General features: G+C 41.4%; 1 protein-coding gene across 1 annotated transcript in view; it reads right to left on the bottom strand.

Moving 5' to 3' along the window:
- Nucleotides 1–22,748, bottom strand: part of LOC114652330 (uncharacterized) — a 161,152-nt gene that overhangs the window by 129,985 nt on the left and 8,419 nt on the right. The window contains exons 2-5 of the mRNA XM_028802674.2: nt 19,288–19,388; nt 15,113–15,182; nt 12,534–12,664; nt 1,067–1,155 (exon numbers count right to left, since the gene is read on the bottom strand). Coding sequence (XP_028658507.1) covers nt 1,067–1,155; nt 12,534–12,664; nt 15,113–15,182; nt 19,288–19,388 — 391 coding nt within the window. The remainder of the gene's footprint in view (nt 1–1,066; nt 1,156–12,533; nt 12,665–15,112; nt 15,183–19,287; nt 19,389–22,748) is intronic.

The following is a 22,748-nucleotide window of genomic DNA, read 5'->3' on the forward strand; positions in this document are numbered from 1 at the left end:
TCTTCTTCGTTTAGTTGTCGATGTTTCATTTAGAACGTACTGTCCTTATACGCTTTTTATGCGCTGAGACCCTGGATCTGTGTGTGCTCAAATCCTTCACACGAATTAATGTTTTGCTGCCCGTTGTCTTATTTGATATTGATCTTGCAAGAATCTCATGTTCTACGTCATCGCGAGACGGTCCTGGGTCAATCTCTTGGCACAATGTCTCATGTTTAAGTTCCTCGCGGGTCTTTTAACTGCCTTCTGTGATCTTAATGTGACGATCATGTCTCAACGCCCTTCTGTTTCTCTCCAGGGTTTTTTTTTTATAATAGAGAGATAAATGACCTTACTCATCATTTGAGATCATCAGCATAGCCACTGACAATAGTTAACAGGAGCAACAGTGTGAAATATTAGTAACACGTGTGGAGTTTCCTCACTCTCCCTGTGTCTCTCTGAGGTTTTCCTCAGGTCACTCCAGTTTTTCGCCATCCTCACAAAGAGATGTGTATTTTAGGTTGATTGGAGACTCTAAATTGGCTCATTATGAGTGACCATGAAGTTACCTGACTTATATCTGATGTAATTCCAGCTCCTTGTAAACCTAAAATTGGGTTAAGGAGGGTGATGAATAAATGGATATTACTATTAAAGATGAACAACATATAGTAATATTTTGATTTAACTTCACTTAATAATCATTTGGAATTTCCCTGGGTGATCAACATGTTTATGAATACAGTATAGGCTTTATACACAGTAAAAAAATACCACATTAACCCAATATAACACATTGCAATTTAACGATTATGGAAACGTTTCAGTTTATTTTGAACTGTTAATCAGATTTGCAAAATTCATGGTTGTATCAGAGTTCTGAAAAATTAAACAAAAGCGCTAATCAGCTCATTTAGTTATGTAGTCTGTTATAATGTATTGTCCAACACCTGCCTCTGTAATGGTTTAGTTTTCAACCCTCGTGACGCAAATGGCTCTGTTTATAAAACATTTCTTCATGCACCACTGCCACATTAGTCCTTAAATACAAGTAGATTAATAACATAAAGCTATATTCACTTACCCTAAATAGGCATTTATGCTTGTTATATTTTCTGGAAATATCCGATTGCTGTTCATATCCGTAGTTCCTGCCTCCTTAAGTGAATCTTTCTGGTAGAAAAATATATTACAAAGACAGTCAAATGGCAAAAATAGCAAACAAGGAAATACGCTCATGCATAATACTTTTGTAGTAATAAAAAATTGTTCAAGCTTTTCATACATCATTTGTATCCCAATTTAAACAGCATCAGATGAAGAAGATCTGAATGGTGGCCCAGACATTGTACGTGTGTAGTCTATATGCTCTCCCACATACTCTGTATTCCTCACACTCAACAAAGATCAACTGACAACTATATATTGACCCAGCCTGAGCAAATGCAGGTATATGACAGGCAGTGGCATTTCTTCTGTGGTGGCTTCCTGCACTGTGGCTGATATGCACGAGGGCATATTAAAATTTGTCTTCAGCAAATTTACAAAAGAGGTTACATCTGTAGTACTAGGGTGTTGTACCGTGTTAGCCATTATGAATGTAGAGAAAAGCCAAGCAAAATGACACCTTTTATTGGCTAACTAAAAAGATTACAACATGCAAGCTTTCGAGGCAACTCAGGCCCCTTCTTCAGGCAAGCTGATTACATTTTGCCTGAAGAAGGGGCCTGAGTTGCCTCGAAAGCTTGCATATTGTAATCTTTTTAGTTAGCCAATAAAAGGTGTCATTTTGCTTGGCTTTTCTCTACAAAAGAGGTTACAGAAAGAGTTTACTTGAGCATCACTTTTCCACATACTTTCCAAGGTTATTAACACTCTTATTCCCATTTGTCAAAACCATGTTCATGACATGCTGTAACAGTGCTACTGGGGATTGAAACTTCAATTCCCAGCAGTCCCTGCAGTGGCTTTGATTGGTCATCTGCTGAGGGTGCAGGGGCTACTGGGTACAAGGAGGCCGGGGCGACATTTAAAAGGGGGCCAGTGATACAAAAAGTGAAAAAGTCTTTTGTGTTTTATGTCTGGAGTTGCCCTCCGTGGATTCTCGTTTTGTCCAGGATCATCTCGTTTTGGGCTATGGACTCTCTGGTGTCTTCCTGCACATGAGGACGGTCCGAGGATTGTTGTCATCCTGTGAAGAAAGGAGCGCCCCGATCCCATTCACCGTCTTCATCTCATCAGGAAATACCGGTAGGACTATCTTTACATTCCCATTCAATGTGCTGATCTCTGGACTATCTACCGCCATCATTGCATTTCATCAGTTGCTGTTTTCATGAACTTCATAGTGTGTGGTTTTTCTTTGTAGTTTGTGTTTACTGTATAATCGCCGGAAGGGATCTGGGGGGGATCGTTTAGTGTGTAGTTATATTTAGTTTATTATTGTTTAGTACATTCTTTAATTTCTGTTTTATTACCAGTTCCTTTTTTGTCTCTGTGAGGGAATGTGTGTGAGTCGGGCCAAGGCTGGGCACGTTCCTGGGATCCCCACCTAAAAAAAATAAATAAATCACCGTCTTCTTGACGGTGTGAATCTTAGCGGCGCCAGACTGCTACAGCGTTCAAAATTGTCAAGAGTTATGGACATTGGTAGGCAACTCGATCAAACTTCATCTGTGATGCTTGTGCAGAAATCCGCATAATTTTCTATCAATTTGTAGACCCTTCACATACAGTCAGTCATGTGAAAAATATAAATACAACCCAAGAAATGTTTTTTTTTTTTTTTTTTTCACCTATGTGGACAAGCCAAGATTTAATCTTCATTTAAATGGTATCTTTAGATAAAGGGGATCTAATAGGAAAAAAAAATGACAATTTGACTTTACAATAATTTATTCAATGACAACTAAACAGATATGCCATTTCCATTGATGGAAAAATTAAGCCCCCCTTGGCTCTAATAGCTGATATTTCCCCCCTCGAGCAAATGTTTCCTCGGACTGTCTAGTAGTCTCTGACAGTTTTTTCCACTCCTCCATGCAGAATTCTTTCAGCTGTGTATTTTTGAGGAGTATCTTGAGTGCATGGCACATTTTCAAATCCCCCTGCTGCAACTCAATGGGATTCAGATCTGGGCTTTGTCTTGGCCATTGCACAGCCCTCCATTTCTTTCATTTCAGTCATTCCACGATGGATCTAATGGTATGTTTGGGGTCACTGCCCTGTTGCAATGTCCACTTTCAGTTGAGCTTCAATCCACAGACAGATGGTCACACTTTATCCTCAAACACCCTCTGGTACAATGAAGAATTCATAGTGGATTCTAGGAGAGTGGGCTATCCAGGCCCTGATTCAGCAAACCAACCCCCAACCAGAACATTTCCACCACTGTGCTTTACAGGTGATTTTAAATGTGGTCTTTGGTTTTTGATTAATAATTCTTCAATTAATGTGGCCAAATGACTCTCTCTTTGCCTTGTCTGTCCATACCACATTTTTCCAGAAGTCCCAGTCTTTGCCCGGATGTTCTTTCTGGAGAGCAAAGGTTTCCTCCTGGCACACCTTCCATGTAGATCTAATTTGTGTCAACCTCTTTCTGATCACAGCTTTCGTAGAACATCTTTTGTTCTTGCCTTTAACTGAACTTGCTGGAGTGGCCTCGCCTGGACAAGCTGTCAGTTGTTTGAAATCATCCTCACTTGTAGATGACCTTCCAGTGAGTGGAAAGGTTGATTTCCAATTGTTTGGAGATCTTTCTAAATTCCCAAGTGCATAGGCATCTATAACATTCTTCCTGAAGGCCTCGGAGAGCTCTTGCAGTGTCAGTGTGGTGATAACACAAACTTCATGAACAAAGAGCAAACCAGAGTATGCTCCGAGGTTTAAATAAGATGGGTTCCTCCGAGATCCTCTCTAATGATGTTCTAATCATTCCACATGATCTGGTGCACCCGATTCTGATTCAAGGTATCTGAGGTAGTGACAAATGCCTTTTCCACATGCAAAATTTCCATTTACTGCATGATTATTTAAAATATACAATGGACTACAAAATGAAAATGTGGCATGATGTTTGTTTGATCACTTTTATCTCTATAGATAGTATTTAAATGAAGATGAAATCTTGATATGTCCATATGGTAAAAAAGAAAAAAGTATTTACGGTAAGGCAAAAAACATTTCCATACTATGCAGAAAGTCAGTGATGGCAGTGAAATTCGTGGCTCGTCCTATGAAGTCATTGGACAGATTGGGAGAGCATGGGGGGTCATGAGGTCGCTGGAAAGGGGTGTATGGCGCTCCCGATATCTCCGCAAAAGGACGAAGGTCCAAGTCTTTAGAGTCCTCGTGCTTCCTGTCTTGCTATATGGTGGTGAGACATGGACGCTATCCAGTGACCTGAGATGAAGACTGGACTCTTTTGGTACTATGTCTCTCCTTGGGTACCGTTGGTTTGACTTTGTGTTCCTCATGGAGTCCCAAATGAGGCACAGTTATGGCACTACGGCCATGTGGCGCGATTCCCTGACGGTGATCTGGCTCGTTGTTGAGGACCTGAGTGGCTGGACCAGGCCAAGGGGATGCCCACGTAACACCTGGCAGCAGCAGAAACAGGGTCACTACCGGAGGGTGGATGGACTGCAGGTCTGTCTTGGGGGTTGCCAACCAGGATCCCGAGCTGTTTCGTTGTGTGGTGAGTGCGGCAACGTGCTGTACCAGTGCATGCTCCCCAACCTGACCTGACCTGACCTGACCTGACTCTTCTTTGGTGCAAACACAAAAGGGAACAGCCATGAAAACAACAGCAGAATACGTCAACAATCAACCAGACCAAGCTGGACATCTGTCACATTAGCTGAGACAAATAAATTCAAAACAATCATGTGACACTACTACTGCAGCCAATGATATAAAAAAAACTAAAACATACTTTTGGATTTGCCATTGAAACATAACTTTGTCAACATAACATAACATTTTTAAACCCAATTAAACTAATTTATAGGGTTGAGGCCCACAGTCTATCCCAGCATTACTCGGCACAAGACAAGAATCAATCTTGGACAGGCTGCTACCCATTGCAAGGTACATTATACCTTCTGAGCTGGCCTGGTAAATCCCTCACAGGGATGAAAGTTACAGTAAATTCTCACTATCCACGAAGTCTGTTCCCGTGGATTCACTTATCCGCTATTATAAACGTGTAACTCATTTCTCCTTGCACATATGAACAGCCATGCACTGCAAAAAAAATGCATATGCAAAAACCAGACAAAAAAACTTTAAATGTGAGTTGTTTTTCTTGACAAGATTTCTTAAAGTAAGCTTATCTAAATTTTTGGATAAGTCAATAATTCTTACAATAAGGAAAATTAGATTTGATGTCATGATTTAAATACTTTCACTTGGCTCAGATTTTATTTTTTGCAGTGTGCGCAGCAGAAAAAAAAAATTCAGAGAGGTCTGTTCTGCAGAAGCAAAACTTAATGTAAGGTTGAGCAATAACAAGTTTGCAATGCTCTTAAATGCCCAAAGCTCTTGCGCCGAAAAGGCATGGATATGCATCCATTCATTATCCAACCCGCTATAACCTAACTACAGGGTCACGGGTGTCTGCTGGAGCCAATCCCAGCCAACACAGGGCACAAGGCAGGAAACAAACCCCGGGCAGGGTGCACACACACACACACCAAGCACACATTAGGGACAATTCAGCATCGCCAATGCACCTAACCTGCATGTCTTTGGACTGTGGGAGGAAACCCACGCAGACACGGGGAGAACATGCAAACTCCACGCAGGGAGGACCCGGGAAGTGAACCCCAGGTCTCCTTAATGCAAGGCAGCAGTGCCACCGTTCTGCCCTTGGATAAAGGTGACAGACAAAAAAGTCAATAAAAATACATTTATCTTGTTGCACTTAGGCAATCTTTAATTGAAAAATGCACACCAATCAGCATTAACATATTTTAGTTTTAAGACTTCTTATTCATCAGCCTAGATGAACTGGGTCAATGCTTTAAGGTGCTACCACTGCGCCACCGTGCCGCCCCATGGATATGCAGTTGAACCCCATTTGGGATGGGGACCTGGACTTGCAATTGTTTCTTTACAAATTAAGTTCATGCACTTTGTACACACCACCCACTGCTACTAGTGATTGGTTGTTTTAATGAGGCCCTAGGATCGGCCCTGATGTGGTCGCACACAGCCTTTGATGGAGCGCCTAGAAGACGATCGAATTTGGGTATAGAGCAAGTAAAAGTTGTAACAAGGTTTCTATAGGTGAACCTGTGGAAGGATCATTACTGAGCTTTGAGGGGCGAGAGCAGAGGGCTGACGCGTTCTCCCAAACTGTGTCCCCTTACCAGTCCTCCCCTTGACCTAGCGTTCCACTGGAACCTAACCCCATTTTTCCCCATATGGTCAATGCTTCAATAGCTGGGGTTTCCATTTTCGCTGTTTTTTTTTTTTTTTTTCTTTCAAAAGTTTACTTACTGTTACTTCATTTCCTTCTGGAGTGTAAAAGGCTCATTGTGAAACAAACAGTGAGATCCTGGGTGCAGAAAATGGCTGGATTGATGGTTAAATTAGGCTTAGCATGCTGGCAGAGCCCTGTACAAGTAAATCACTGAATTGGTATAAAAGTACAATCATCACAACACTCCCAGTGAAATAAGGCACGGGGACAAGGCCTATGTCTGTTGCTTCATTGACAGTGTCATTAACAGAAAAAACTGATCCTAGCTAGAAAATACACAACACATCTGTGTGTTTTAACTGCTTTCATCACACTCTGTCCCCTAGCAGCTACTACCACTAACAAAAACAATGCTTCCCTTGATTAACGATCGTCTACATTCTGCCCTCATAACACAATGTCAGCAGAGACACAGGGAGCCGTGGACTTTTATACCACCTTCAAGGAGGCAAAGTGCAGACGGTTAGCAGGTCATTCGCTGACACTGGGAGGCACACTAAGATGTTGTCATTCACTAAATATCCTAAGAACAAATGAATACACTTAATCAGATTATAAAACAATTAGTTTTGATTGTTCATTTTCATGAAAAAATATGCATTTCCTGTAAGTATTTTTGAGTCTTACACAAAGATTCAGAGTCCATAATAATACAGTGCATCTGGAAAGTATTCACAGCATCACTTTTTCAACATTTTGTTATGTTACAGCCTTATTCCACAATGGATTAAATTCATTTTTTTCCTCAGAATTCTACACACAACACCCCATAATGACAACGTGAAAGAAGTTTACTTGAGGTTTTGCAAATTTATTAAAAATAAAAAAACTGAGAAATCCCATGTACATAAGTATTCACAGCCTTTGCTCAATACTTTGTCGATGCCCCTTTGGCAGCAATTACAACCTCAAGTCTTTTTGAATATGATGCCACAAGCTTGGCACACCTATCCTTGGCCAGTTTCGCCCATTCCTCTTTGCAGCACCTCTCAAGCCCCATCAGGTTGGATGGGAAGCGTCGGTGCACAGCCATTTTAAGATCTCTCCAGAGATGTTCAATCGTATTCAAGTCTGGGCTCTGGCTGGGCCACTCAAGGACATTCACAGAGTTGTCCTGAAGCCACTCCTTTGATATCTTGGCTGTGTGCTTAGGGTCATTGTCCTGCTGAAAGATGAACTGTCGCCCCAGTCTGAGGTCAAGAGTGCTCTGGAGCAGGTTTTCATCCAGGATGTCTCTGTACATTGCTGCAGTCATCTTCCCTTTATCCTGACTAGTCTCCCAGTCCCTGCCGCTGAAAAACATCCCCACAGCATGATGCTGCCACCACCATGCTTCACTGTAGGGATGGTATTGGCCTGGTGATGAGCAGTGCCTGGTTTTCTCCAAATGTGACGCCTGGCATTCACACCAAAGAGTTCAATCTTTGTCTCATCAGACCAGAGAATTTTCTTTCTCATGGTCTGAGAGTCCTTCAGGTGCCTTTTGGCAAACTCCAGGTGGGCTGCCATGTGCCTTTTACTAAGGAGTGGCTTCCATCTGGCCACTCTACCATACAGGCCTGATTGGTGGATTGCCGCAGAGATGGTTGTCCTTCTGGAAGGTTCTCATCTCTCCACAGAGGACCTCTGGAGCTCTGACAGAGTGACCATCAGGTTCTTGGTCACCTCCCTGACTAAGGCCCTTCTCCCCCGATCGCTCAGTTTAGATGGCCGGCCAGCTCTAGGAAGAGTCCTGGTGGTTTCGAACTTCTTCCACTTACGGATGATGGAGGCCACTGTGCTCATTGGGTCCTTCAAAACAGCAGAAATGTTTCTGTAACCTTCCCCAGATTTGTGCCTTGAGACAATCCTGTCTCAGAGGTCTACAGACAATTCCCTTCATGCTTGGTTTGTGCTCTGACATGAACTGTCAACTGTGGGACCTTATACAGACAGGTGTGTGCCTTTCCAAATCATGTCCAACCAACTGACTTTACCACAGGTGGACTCCAATTAAGCTGCAGAAACATCTCAAGGATGATCAGGGGAAACAGGATGCACCTGAGCTCAAGTCTGAGCTTCATGGCAAAGGCGGTGAATACTTATGTACATGTGCTTTCTCAGTTTTTTTATTTTTAATAAATTTGCAAAAATCTCAAGTAAACGTTTTTATCGTTGTCATTATGGGGTGTTGTGTGTAGAATTCTGAGGAAAAAAAATGAATTAAATCCATTTTGGAATAAGGCTGTAAAATAACAAAATGTGGAAAAAGTTATGTACTTGTATGTGTAATACAGCAATATAGTATGAAGCATGAGAAGGCCGATGTAAAACATACATTTGACTCCCATATAGTTGTAATATAATTGTTCAACACACTGTGGATTTGTGGACATGCAAAAAGCATTCAGCATCATAATACTCTGGCGAGTAACTCTTGTTTACATGATGACTAGTAAGTTAATCAATATCTGACTATGTTTTAAACGTACAATGCCTATAAAAAGTATTCACCGCCTTACAAGTTTCACATTTTATTGTTGTTCAATATTGAATAACAATGGATTGAATTTTGCTTTCCAGGCAGTGATCAACACAAAAAGACTTTTTTAATGTCAAAGTAAAAACAGGTTTCTGCAAACTGATCTAAAACATGAAATAATGGATCACCCAAGTGTTCACCACCTTCCTGACGGTATTTAGTAGATGCACATTCGCAAGCCATGGCAGCCTTGAGTCTCTCTGTCAGCTTTGTACATCTGGGCATGGACATTTCTTCCCATTCTTCTAAAACTGCTCAAGCTCTGTTAGGTTACATGGGGTTTGTGAGTAAGCAGCCTTTTTCAAGTCCAGCCACAAATTCTGAAGTGTTTTGAGATCTGGACTCTAAGGGCCCGTTTCTACTTCACTCTCAGAACGTGCACACATCATGGCTGCCACACGTTCCCAGCGTTCATTTGATGCGTCTCCGAGCGCGTTCTCAGAAGTCAATGCAATGCGTGCACAGGTTGCAGTATCTGCAAAAATTCAGGGGGTACAGTGTGTTCAAGTTGGGATGCGATGCACTATTAACATGTGACAGAAAGCCGCTTTGCAGATCCTACAGGATTAATGTGTGTGCTTCGATATTTGATGAATGGTTTGATGGGGTGAAGCAAATCATCAAACTTAAATGCTGACATACACATGTAATCGTGGTGCTTTTCTTCATCTTTTTCTTGCAAAGGCAATACAGGCGTGGCATATTCCCCATTGTAATGATGCCATACATTTTAAAGGTCTCACATGCCATCTTCTGTGCCATCTTTTCTTTTTGCACCTTCACAACAGCATGAGAATGTATATGAGCCACAGAGGGGAAAAAATTACAAAAAAAGGGTCTAGTGGAAAAAGTGGAAAATTCAATTTTAACCTCGTAGTTTTATTTTGTCATTAAAGCAGAACGTCATGAACCTCATCTTAACACTGACCCAGTTGTTAATCGCTATGTGCTTCTTGGGCTTCCTCCTGTGCTGACAGCTGCAGCAGGCAGTGATTGCCACACAGAACACATTACATTTATGATATTCCAGCTCTCTGCACATTTAGAATCCTTAGATTTATACTTGATATCACCTTCATGAGGGAGAAAAGGACCTGTACCGATTGGCTAGACAGAGGGACCGAGCTGGGAAAGACGTGCAGCAGGTTAAGGTCATAAAGGATAAAGATGGAAACATACTCACAAACGAGGAGAGTGTGTTGAGAAGATGGAAAGAGTACTTTGAGAGGCTTATGAATGAAGAGAATGAGAGAGGGAGAGAAGAGGTTGGATGATGTGGAGATCGTGAATCAGGAGGTGCAATGAATCAACAAGGAGGAAGTAAGGACAGCTATGAAGAGGGTGAAGAATGGAAAGGCTGTTGGTCCAGATGACATACCTGTGGAACCATGGAGGCGTTTAGGAGAGATGGCAGTGGAAGTTTTAACCAGATTGTTTAATGGAATCTTGGAAAGTGAGAGGATGCCTAAAGATTGAAGAAAAAGTGTACTGGTGCCGAAATTTAAGAATAAGGGGGATGAGCAGAACTGTAGTACCTACATGGGGATAAATGATTGATGAGCCACAGCATGAAGTTATGGGAAAGAGTAGTGGAAGCTCGGTTAAGAAGTGAGGTAATGATTAGTGAGCAGCAGTATGGTTTCATGCCAAGAAAGAGCACAACAGATGCGATATTTGCTCTGAGGGTGTTGATGGAGAAGTATAGAGAAGCCCAAAAGGAGTTGTTTTGTGTCTTTGTGGACCTGGAGAAAACATATGACAGGGTGCCTCGAGAGGAGTTGTGGTATTGTATGAAGAAGTCGTGAGTAGCAGAGAAGTACGTAAGAGTTGTACGGGATATGTACGAGGGAAGTGTGACCGTGGTGAGGTCTGCGGTAGGAGTGACGGAGGTGGGATTACATCAGGGATCGGCTCTGAGCCCTTTCTTATTTGCAATGGTGATGGACAGGTTGACAGACGAGATTAGACAGGAGTCCCCGTGGACTGTGATGTTTGCTGAGGACATTGTGATCTGTAGCGAGAGTAGGGAGCAGGTAGAGGAGACCTTGGAGAGTTGGAGATATGCTGTAGAGAGTAGAGGAATGAAGGTCAGTAGGACCACCAAGACAGAATACATGTGTGTAAATGAGAGGGAGGTCAGTGGAATGGTGAAGATGCAAGGAGTAGAGTTGGCGAAGGTGGATGAGTTTAAATTCTTGGGATCAACAGTACAGAGTAACAGGGATTGTGTAAGAGAGGTCAAAAAGACAGTGCAGGCAGGGTGGAGAGGGTGGAGAAGAGTGTCAGGAGTGATTTGTGACAGACGGATATCAGCAAGAGTGAAAGGGAAGGTCTACAGGACGGTAGTGAGACCAGCTATGTTATATGGATTGGAGACGGTGGCACTGACCACAAAGCAGGAGACAGAGCTGGAGGTGGCAGAGTTAAAGATGCGAAGATTTGCATTGGGTGTGACGAGGGTGGACAGGATTAGAAATGAGGACACTAGAGGGTCAGCTCAAGTTGGACGGTTGGGAGACAAAGTCAGAGATGCGAGATTGTGTTCGTTTGGACGTGTGCAGAGGAGAGATGCTGGGCATACTGGGAGAAGGATGTTAAGGATAGAGCTGCCAGGGAAGAGGAAAAGAGAAAGGCCTATGAGAAGATTTATGGATGTGGTGAGAGAGGACATGCAGGTGATGGGTGTAACAGAGTAAGATGACAAGGACAGGAAGAGATAGAAAAAGATGATCTGCTATGGCGACCTCTAACGGGAGCAGCCAGAAGAAGAAGAAGATATTAAAGGGAGTCAATTCTTATGTTAACAATTATTTAGTGTTTTATATTTCTACTTAATTTAGACCACTTTGCAGAGATCTGTTTTCACATTGACATTAAAGAGTCTTTTCTGTTGATCAGTCTCAAAAAAGCCACATTAAATGCACCGTGATTCAATGTTGTACAATGAAATATGAACACTTCCAAGGAGGTGAATACTTTTTTATAGTCACTATATCTAGGAATGAAGTGAGAAATTACTTTAAGAAAATGGGTGCAAAGCAGGAATCCAGCACAGATGAGACACCAGTCTATCGCCAGGCATACCTGCAAACACACCTACACCATACTAATTAATAATCCACTTTCACCACGACATTATAACTTTTGGCTGCAGGGTGAAATCAAAGCTTCTGGAGAGGACCTTTAACAACATGAGGAAAACAAGGAAATACTGGAACAGAACAACTGCCTTAAAAAGTATTCTCACCGTTGAATAGATTAAACTTGCTTTACCTTAGTGACCTTTTCATTACAACTGAAAAACAATAATATAAATACATATCTGAAAGAAAGGTGAAAATAAATGGGAGAAATAATTGCTTAGACTGTATGTCATACTACAGTTTCTTCATGCCAGTACAGTGCAAAACAACTGGAAGAACTAATAAATATTTTTATAGTTTAGCTTAATTTAAAATAATAGTACCCAAAATGGCAATTTTTTATCCTTTTTTTTTTTTTAAATCACCCATTCATAGTGCAAAAACAAAGTGGCTCCAAGTTTACCTCGGCCATCATGTCATCTCCTGTGATGACTGCAATCTTCATGCTGAGGCCGGCTTTCTTCACTACCTCCCGCAGAGCGACAGCACAAGCTTGGGGGTTTACACCACCTGCATTACTGACCACACGGATTCCTAAACAAAGAACAGCAGGGACACTCACACAGGATTGTATCTGATACAGTAGCTAAATAACAGATGTAGTCTAGTGGATAAGATGCCGGGGTGCGATGATAGATTCTCTGCATGAAAACAATCAAGTCAATTAATTTAACAGTTCTCCAACTGCAGAAATATTTAGTCGGCTATACTATACACAAGTCGTTTTTCAATAAAATGCTTAATTGCAAGTAATTGTGACTTAAATACATTTTAAAACACAGTTTAAAAGGAAAATTCGCCCTTTTTAATATACTGGCTCAATGAATGCTTGCTAGGCTCTGTCTCCATAATGCAAAACACTAGAACAGCTTTTGCGTAAATGCTTAAAAATTGTTTATTTTTCCTGAAGAAAAATGGCCTACAATATGGACAGTTTCATACCAAGGAGAGTATGTTCTCAATTCATTTTAAAGTTGCCTATATACAGTTAGGTCCATAAATATTTGGACAGAGACAACTTTTTTCTAATTTTGGTTCTGTACATTACCACAATGAATTTTAAATGAAACAACTCAGTTGCAGTTGAAGTGCAGACTTTCAGCTTTAATTCAGTGGGGTGAACAAAACGATTGCATAAAAATGTGAGGCAACTAAAGCATTTTTTGAACACAATCCCTTCATTTCAGGGGCTCAAAAGTAATTGGACAATTGACTCAAAGGCTATTTCATGGGCAGGTGTGGGCAAGTCCATCGTTATGTCATTATCAATTAAGCAGATAAAAGGCCTGGAGTTGATTTGAGGTGTGCTGCTTGCATGTGGAAGATTTTGCTGTGAACAGACAACTTGCGGTCAAAGGAGCTCTCCATGCAGGTGAAAGAAGACATCCTTAAGCTGCGAAAACAGAAAAAACCCATCCGAGAAATTGCTCCAACATTATGAGTGGCAAAATCTACAGTTTGGTACATCCTGAGAAAGAAAGCAAGCACTGGTGAACTCAGCAACGCAAAAAGACCTGGACGTCCACAGAAGACAACAGTGGTGGATGATCGCAGAATCATTTCCATGGTGAAGAGAAACCCCTTCACAACAGCCAACCAAGTGAACAACACTCTCCAGGGGGTAGACGTATCGATATCCAAGTCTACCATAAAGAGAAGACTGCATAAAAGTAAATACAGAGGGTGCACTGCAAGGTGTAAGCCACTCATAAGCCTCAAGAATAGAAAGGTTAGATTGGACTTTGCTAAAGAACATCTAAAAAAGCCAGCACAGTTCTGGAAAAACATTCTTTGGACAGATGAAACCAAGATCAACCTCTACCAGAATGATGGCAAGAAAAAAGTATGGAGAAGGCGTGGAACAGCTCATTGTCCAAAGCATACCACATCATCTGTAAAACATGGTGGAGGCAGTGTGATGGCTTGGGCGTGCATGGCTGCCAGTGGCACTGGGACACTCATGTTTATTGATGATGTGACACAGGACAGAAGCAGCCGAATGAATTCTGAGGTGTTCAGAGACATACTGTCTGCTCAAATCCAGCTAAATGACGTCAAATTGATTCATGATACAGATGGACAATGACCCAAAACATACAGCCAAAGCAACCCAGGAGTTTATTAAAGCAAAGAAGTGGAAAATACTTGTATGGCCAAGTCTGTCACCTGATCTTAACCCAATTGAGCAGGCATTTCACTTGTTGAAGACTAAACTTCAGACAGAAAAGCCCACAAACAAACAGCAACTGAAAGTCGCTGCAGTAAAGGCCTAGCAGAGCATTAAAAAGGAGGAAACCCAGCATCTGGTGATGTCCAGGAGTTCAAGACTTCATGCTGTCATTGCCAGCAAAGGGTTTTCAACCAAGTTCTAGAAAATGAACATTTTATTTCCAGTTATTTAATTTGTCCAATTACTTTTGATCCCCTGAAATGAAGGGATTGTGTTCAAAAAATGCTTTAGTTGCCTCACATTTTTATGCAATCGTTTTGTTCACCCCACTGAATTAAAGCTGAAAGTCTGCACTTCAACTGCATCTGAGTTGTTTCATTTAAAATTCATTGTGGTAATGTACAGAACCAAAATTAGAAAAAAGTTGTCTCTATCCAAATATTTATGGACCTAACTGTATGATATTCACTTTTCTCTCTTTACCTTCTAGCTTTTCATTTAGACCATGTTCTGATCTGTGTTATTCAGTATATATGCTTCACTATCCAGTTCTCCCTTTTGAATTAAAAAGTAGTATTTATAAAAATCTTTTCCAATGAACGTAACCTGGCTACCCTGCCATCTTGACTGAGCTGTGCTATAATACAGCTGAGTACAGACTGACATTTGCCTCCCTCTACTGGCTGCTCACAGCATGTTCCCCTTTGTTTAACAAAAGCAGTTTCTCCCTAATTCTTACTTACCTTTAAACTGAAACTACAACATAATCATGTTTTTTAACCTTTTTGTTAGTGTCTGCATAATTCAAGTACCTTTTTCATGGATGTCTTTAATGTAAGGAGCCATAGCTGTATGCACAAAATCCGGTGTGTACCCAAGGTCCTACAACAAAAGGAAAAGTTGACAAATAGAAATTTGTTAATCAAGCTGTGTGCAGTGGGACCATAGTTTTTTTTAATACAATAAATATCATTTTATCAGTAAACTAAATACTAAGCACTGATGTAAACTAAATGAATTACTCATTTGTTGTTTATTTACTGATTGTTTAAAATTATAATACAGGTTTATAAGCAGACAAAGCCTATCCCAGCAGCACCGAGAGCAAAGCAGGAAATAATGTTAGACAGAGCACAGGCTGTTACAGGGCACACTTGCAGTGGAGTAATTTACAGTCAGCGATTAATGTAACCTGCATGTTAGGTATGATTTTCACTATTGTACATAAAACTAACTTGTTAAGACATTTTGCAGAGCTATCTAAATATTCTGAGTGACGTTTTTACTACAGCAAGCCACAAAGTGAATAGGACAGCTGTCATAAAGCACTAGAGCAGGGGTCTCCAACTCCAGTCCTGTTGGGCCGCAGTGGCTGCAGGTTTTCATTCTAACCCTTTTCTTAATTAGTGACCATATTTTGTTGCTAATTAACTGTTTGCCTTAATTTTAATTTAAGATTCAGGCCCCTTAATTATTTCTTTTTTCCTTAATTAGCAACCAAACAATATTAAGACACAAAATGAACCAACACATAAACAACAACCTGCATCCATCACACAATAACTGAAAATAAAGAAAAGTCAAGGCCTCAGTAATGTTGATTGTCTCAGGTTCATTAAACATTTTGACAGTCAGCGCTCTTAAAAAAGAAAATCAGCAGTTTTGGAAATGTTTGCCATGGCAGAATGAACGCCATGGAATTAAATAACGGGTTTAATTAGCAATGAGAATTGGCTTCAAATTAAGAAACTGAATGAAGTGAAGTTGGTTGGAGGTTGAGGTCCCAACTTAGTTGGTCATCTGTTGGCTCACTTCACATCAAATTTATGTTTAGATAGATAGATAGTTTAGGTGCCGTTTAAGGAAAAAAGAGTCAATTCAGCAGCCAGAGTCTCAAGAAAAGTCAATTACAATAAAGGGAAATAGTTAATTAGCAGCAAAAACAGGTCACTAATTAAGAAAAGAGTTAGAATGAAAACTTGCAGCCACAGTAGCTCTCCAGGACTGGAGTTGGAGACCCCTGCTCTAGAGACTTGTGTTCTCATCCCAAATTTATCACCATGTTTGGACACATTTCATCTTCTATCTGTGTTTGTAAGAATTTCCTCTAGGTTCTTCAGTTGAATCTCCAAGTACTGTGCTGACTCAGAAATACACTAAAACTAAACTGATATTTTATACTGAAACATACTGTAACTGATGTAACATTTAAGTTACTGGAGATGGCTGAAACAAATATTTGGTAGGAAGTAACTGAACGTTCTCTATCACCACAAGGCTGCCAGAGAATGCATTCCTCAAAAAAATGGTTAATTAACAGACAGACAGACAGACAGACAGACAGACAGACAGACAGACAGACAGACAGACAGACAGACAGACAGACAGACAGACAGACAGACAGATAGATAGATAGATAGATAGATAGATAGATAGATAGATAGATAGATAGATAGATAGATAGATAGATAGATAGAAAGAATCCGGAAAGTATTCATAGCGCATCACTTTTTCCACATTTTATTTTACAGCCTTATTCCAAAATGGATTAAATTCATTTTTTTCCTCAGAATTCTACACACAACACCCCATAATGACAACGTGAAAAAAGTTTACTTGAGATTTTTGCAAATTTATTAAAAATAAAAAAATTGAGAAAGCACATGTACATAAGTATTCACAGCCTTTGCCATGAAGCTCGAAATCGAGCTCAGGTGCATCCTGTTTCCCCTGATCATCCTTGAGATGTTTCTGCAGCTTCATTGGAGTCCACCTTTGGTAAATTCAGTTGGTTGGACATTATTTGGAAAGGCACACACCTGTCTATATAAGGTCCCACAGTTCACAGTTCATGTCAGAGCACAAACCAAGTATGAAGTCAAAGGAATTGTCTGTAGACCTCCGAGGCAGGATTGTCTCGAGGCACAAATCTGGGGAAGGTTACAGAAAAATGTCTGCTGCTTTGAAGGTCCCAATGAGCACAGTGGCCTCCATCATCCATAAGTGGAAGAAGTTCGAAACCACCAGGACTCTTACTAGAGCTGGCCGGCCATCTAAACTGAGCGATTGGGGGAGAAGGGCCTTAGTCAGGGAGGTGACCAAGAACCCAATGGTCACTCTGTCAGAGCTCCAGAGGTCCTCTGTGGAGATAGGAGAACCTTCCAGAAGGACAACCATCTCTGCAGCAATCCACCAATCAGGCCTGTATGGTAGAGTGGCCAGATGGAAGCCACTCCTTAGTAAAAGGCACATGGCAGCCCGCCTGGACTTTGCCAAAAGGCACCTGAAGGACTCTCAGGCCATGAGAAAGAAAATTCTCTGGTCTGATGAGACAAAGATTGAACTCTTTGGTGTGAATGCCAGGCGTCACGTTTGGAGGAAACCTGGCACAATCTCTACAGTGAAGCATGGTGGTGGCAGCATCATGCGGTGGGGATGTTTTTCAGCGGCAGGAACTGGGAGACTAGTCAGGATAAAGGGAAAGATGACTGCAGCAATGTACAGAGACATCCTGGATGAAAACCTGCTCCACAGCGCTCTTGACCTCAGACTGGGGCGACGGTTCATCTTTCAGCAGGACAACGACCCTAAGCACACAGCCAAGATATCAAAGGAGTGGCTTCAGGACAACTCTGTGAATGTCCTCGAGTGGCCCAGCCAGAGCCCAGACTTGAATCTGATTGAACATCTCTGGAGAGATCTTAAAATGGCTGTGCACCGACGCTTCCCATCCAACCTGATGGAGCTTGAGAGGTGCTGCAAAGAGGAATGGGCGAGACTGGCCAAGGATAGGTGTGCCAAGCTTGTGGCATCATATTCAACAAGACTTGAGGCTGTAATTGCTGCCAAAGGTGCATCGACAAAGTATTGAGCAAAGGCTGTGAATACTTACGTACATGGGATTTCTCAGTTATTTTATTTTTAATAAATTTGCAAAAACTTCAAGTAAACTTTTTTCACATTGTCATTATGGGGTGTTGTGTGAAGAATTCTGAGGAAAAAAATGAATTAAATCCATTTTGGAATAAGGCTGTAACATAACAAAATGTGGAAAAAGTGATGCGCTGTGAATACTTTCTGGATGCACTGTAGATAGAATTGAAAGGCAGTATATAATGATAGATAGATAGATAGATAGATAGATAGATAGATAGATAGATAGATAGATAGATAGATAGATAGATAGATAGATAGATAGATAGATAGATAGATAGATAGATAGAATGATCGATCGATCGATCTTTATTTGTCCCCAGACGGAAATTTGGCTTTTTATAGAAGCTCTTTAAATAAACACATAAATTGATAAACAAGTAAGTCAATAAATAAATATACACACACCCTGGTCTGAACACACACTGGAATGACAATACAGTAAGAAAATTCAAAAGAAAAAAAAGTTTGGACTTAGCTGTCATAGTCACAGTGAGAAATTATGCAGACGTATTGCTCTTGGTATAAAGGAGCCCCCAGTCGGGTTTCTTCACACACTTCTGCTGAATATTTTGTTGCCTGAAAGTCCTCAGTGTTGGTGTGACACAGAGAGGATGTGCAGCATTGTTCATAATGACAGTCTGTTTTGTTTTAATTCTCTCCTTTGCTGCTACTTTCAGGGGGTCCACAGTGCGTCCTATGACTGAGTTTGCCCTTTTAATTAGCTTGTTGATTTGGTGGGCCCTTTCTTGAACTGATCTAGAGTTGGAAGTTAATCTTATCATACTGTGTTAGTTATTTATCTAAAGTAAAAGCTGTGGAAGCCCTCATGACCATCTCTTTTTAACCACTGCTCATGCTGTATTTCGTTTTAGTATCATGATGTTGTAATGGGTGACACCTTTGCTTTAACTGAGCTGCTGTTACTGGCTTCATAGTAGGTTTGTATGTAAATGTTGCACGGCCTTGCATTTTCTGTTATACTTTTACCTTTGAAAATGTTTGTAGGAGCTCAGTTCCTGTCGTTAGTAAGAATAAGCTGAGCTGAACATACCGTTGACCTGGATTTAGCAGCTGCAAGCAGAGACATAGTTATCTCAGACAGGTAGTCAAACACAAGGAAGTCCAGCTTCCCTCCATACACAAGTTGTGGAACTGCAAAAGAGATCGAATAAATTAGTTAGTGTTTGAAAATTAAAACTTATAGAAAGCTTGTCTTTTTTTAAAAGAGTTTTTTATTACCCTTGAAATACAACAATCAGAGATTTATACGAAGCTTAGTGACAAACGCTCTTCACAGAATAATAGTCTGGCATGGCTCCTTGGATATTAATGTCTATGTACTCTGCTACAATCAGGAAAAAATGGGAGAAAAGGGTTGATTTCCCTCCTGTCATTTTAATATAGGACAAACATACAGAATTTACTTTCTGACAGCATTTACCACCACAGAAGTGAGAAATGGTGTTGAGGGTGTTGTAGCCGCACATGAAAGCGACAGCGCCTGACACCTGTGATTGGTGAACCTTACAAAGATGATTAAAATTATTTAAAGGTGATGGAAAACTATTGCCAGTTTATATTAGGTAGTTGAAAGAACGGGGGGTCGGGGGGGGGGGCTATCATGACCATCTGTTTCTATTAGAAAACAAAAACAGAGTTGCTTCATCACATAGTGCACATACAAAAATGGCTACCTGACATAATTGTTTTTCTTTTATAAATAATGTTATCGATCCATTATCAAACTCCCTTTACATACGTCAAAGTCATAAGGCCAGACACCTGGATACACGTTAGTTCTTTAAAAAAAAATAATAATAAAATGCCAAACATCAAAGCATTCAGTACTGCCAATTGTCACAGACGGCCGGGGTTCTTGCGACTTTCACTGAGAGGACCGGAGGAGCAAGCATGGGCAGAACCATACCTCCCCTGGGACGCTAGATGGTAGCCCCCTTTGGGTTGCAGTGGGGCCTCGGACTCTCACAGGGCTTCATGGGAGATGGGGTTATCTACAACCCTGTTGGGATCCGGGGGTGTTGCCAGGGGGCGCTGCAGCTGCTCCAGAGCCCATCCATATTACTAACCGAAGGTTATGGACGCAGGCGCATCGAAGCACACGCGCACTGCAACGAGCCCGCCCATAGCTAACGACGCAGCCACAGAAAACACACCCGCTAGACAAATGAAGCGCATGAAACAGCTCCCAGACAAAGGAGTCACGGCTCAAAAACGAAACAGCTCAACTAACTGAAATACAAATCCGAGCCCATAGCTAACGACACAGCCACGGAGAAAACAACGACGAGACGATTCAGCGCATATGTGAATCACATTACAGTATTACAGTACGGAATCCCCAGACGTCCAGACTACACAGCATATTTGAATCACATTACAGTATTACAGTAATACATTATTAACAGTCCAGCCACAGAAAACACAGATACGACACCAGATGGAAAAAAACAATAAACGAACGCTCCGTATCACAAATAAACTGCGTTAGTTCAAACCAGAGTCAGTAGGTGGCACCCAAACAACATGGATAAAAACAATGACTGAAGGCGCCCACACAAAGAAACCACTTTAGTTCAAATGGGATTATTGAATTAAATGGAAACTTTACCATGCCTACGACCTGTGAACTATACCCGAGGTAAAGCGTGCACGCCAGGTTGTACAGCCACCCGGACGCGACCGGCCAAACCACCGCATATATGACAACACAGCCATACACAAACAAAAACGAGACTGCATGAAGAAAAACAATAACAGAAGCGCATTGAAATGAACTGTCCCAAGACGCACCCACCCTCCATGATATTTCATCACGCACCAGCTTCCCCCCCTGGGAATGGCCCATACTGCTTTCGCATTTGTTGACAAATATTGCATCGGATTGGAACAGTGCACCCTGAGCCAAATCACCACCGCAAATGTGCCCAAATGTACGTGTTACATCTGGAGGACGCAGTGTGTCAACCACAGAGCTAATAATGAGAAACGTAGCTGACGTCATAAACAATCACCCATTAGCAAACTCTATGAAAATGCTACATGAGGTTGAAAGAGAAGCCAATACAAAAGCAGAGGCGGACGGTGTGGCACCAACTACAATTGCCTTAGTGCTAATAAAGGACAAAGAACAGGATCCGAGACGATACAATGTTCCCATCGTTGATGAAGTGGCAATTGTGTTTCGAAGTGATGACGGTGAGCCTCCGTTTCACCGCGATATTGTCATGCATTTACGTCCTGATGGAAACAAGGCGCCTACAACGCGCTTCTGAAACACCACAACCACATGAGTCACAGCTCCAAAAAGAAACCGCTTTAGTACAAATATGTTTAATTCATTAAATGACATTTCCCAGGACGCACCCACCCTCCATGAGGTGATTGCCATTCTTGGATTTGCGATTCTTTCGAGAATCGCGGGCTTGCTAGTGTGAACCAGGAAGTGGGGCAATGAGCACCTGGAGCACTTCTGGGTGACTCATATAAAAGGAGCTAGCAGACACCACTCGGGGAGCCAGAGTCAAAGCTTGCCGAGGAGGAGACAAGAAGGAAAGGAATAAAAAAAGTAAAGTATTGTGTTTGATGTTTGGACTATGTTGTGGGCTCCTGGGAACAGGGAAGACATTCTCCACGAGTGAAGAAAAATAAAAATATTTGTGTTTTTATAAGTGTGCCTCCTGCATCTGTCTGTGTCGTGTTAAGCGCTGGTATAGCGCCATCTGCTGTCACACAATCAAAAGTATGTATCCACCTTTACTAGTGACAGGCCGAGCAGCAGCAAAGAATAAAATGCGAGGAAACAACGGGACGCTGGCACACATACAGCTTCCACAGCAATTACTGGATTCTTTGAGGGGCCTGTTCAAGTCAGATTTCTTGTTAATTTATTTAATTATTGCTTAATTTTCATAATAATACCAGAGACTTCACCCTCACTTCATGAAAAGGGGAAAGTTTAAAAGGAATAGGGCACTGGCTGAGATTAAAACACTTGCACTAATGATCCTAAACTATTCTTTTTCCCCCGTCTTTATCTTGAACATCCATGACTGTTAAGAGTTAGAGCAGATGGAATGTTGTATCCTATTACTTTTCAGGACATCATGGTGGGTTCTTAAAGGAGGACAGTCTTACCGACACTCATCTTTTTGTTTTCTGTGACTGTTCACATGTGTCTGGAGCTTTACGTGCAACCCAAATTTAAGCACAGCTACAAAGCTAATTCTCAAGGGTGAAAGTCTAATGGCCATTATCAGGATCTACCCTGATGATCTTATTGCTCCCCAAATTCTGTCCCCCAACCCACGGTGTTCAATATAAACAAGGGGCAGTTTACGGAATTGTGATATAGCGGGAGAGTGAGAGATCAGATTTCCCACACATTGTTACAACAGGTCTGCATTGGTTTCGGCATGTAGTGTTGTTTTAATTACTGTTTTGTGTTAGACGTGTGCATAGTCATTCGGCACCATGTCGCAGTTCGAACAACGT

The sequence above is a fragment of the Erpetoichthys calabaricus genome, chromosome 5, assembly GCF_900747795.2.
Source record: "Erpetoichthys calabaricus chromosome 5, fErpCal1.3, whole genome shotgun sequence".
Lineage (NCBI taxonomy): Eukaryota > Metazoa > Chordata > Cladistia > Polypteriformes > Polypteridae > Erpetoichthys > Erpetoichthys calabaricus.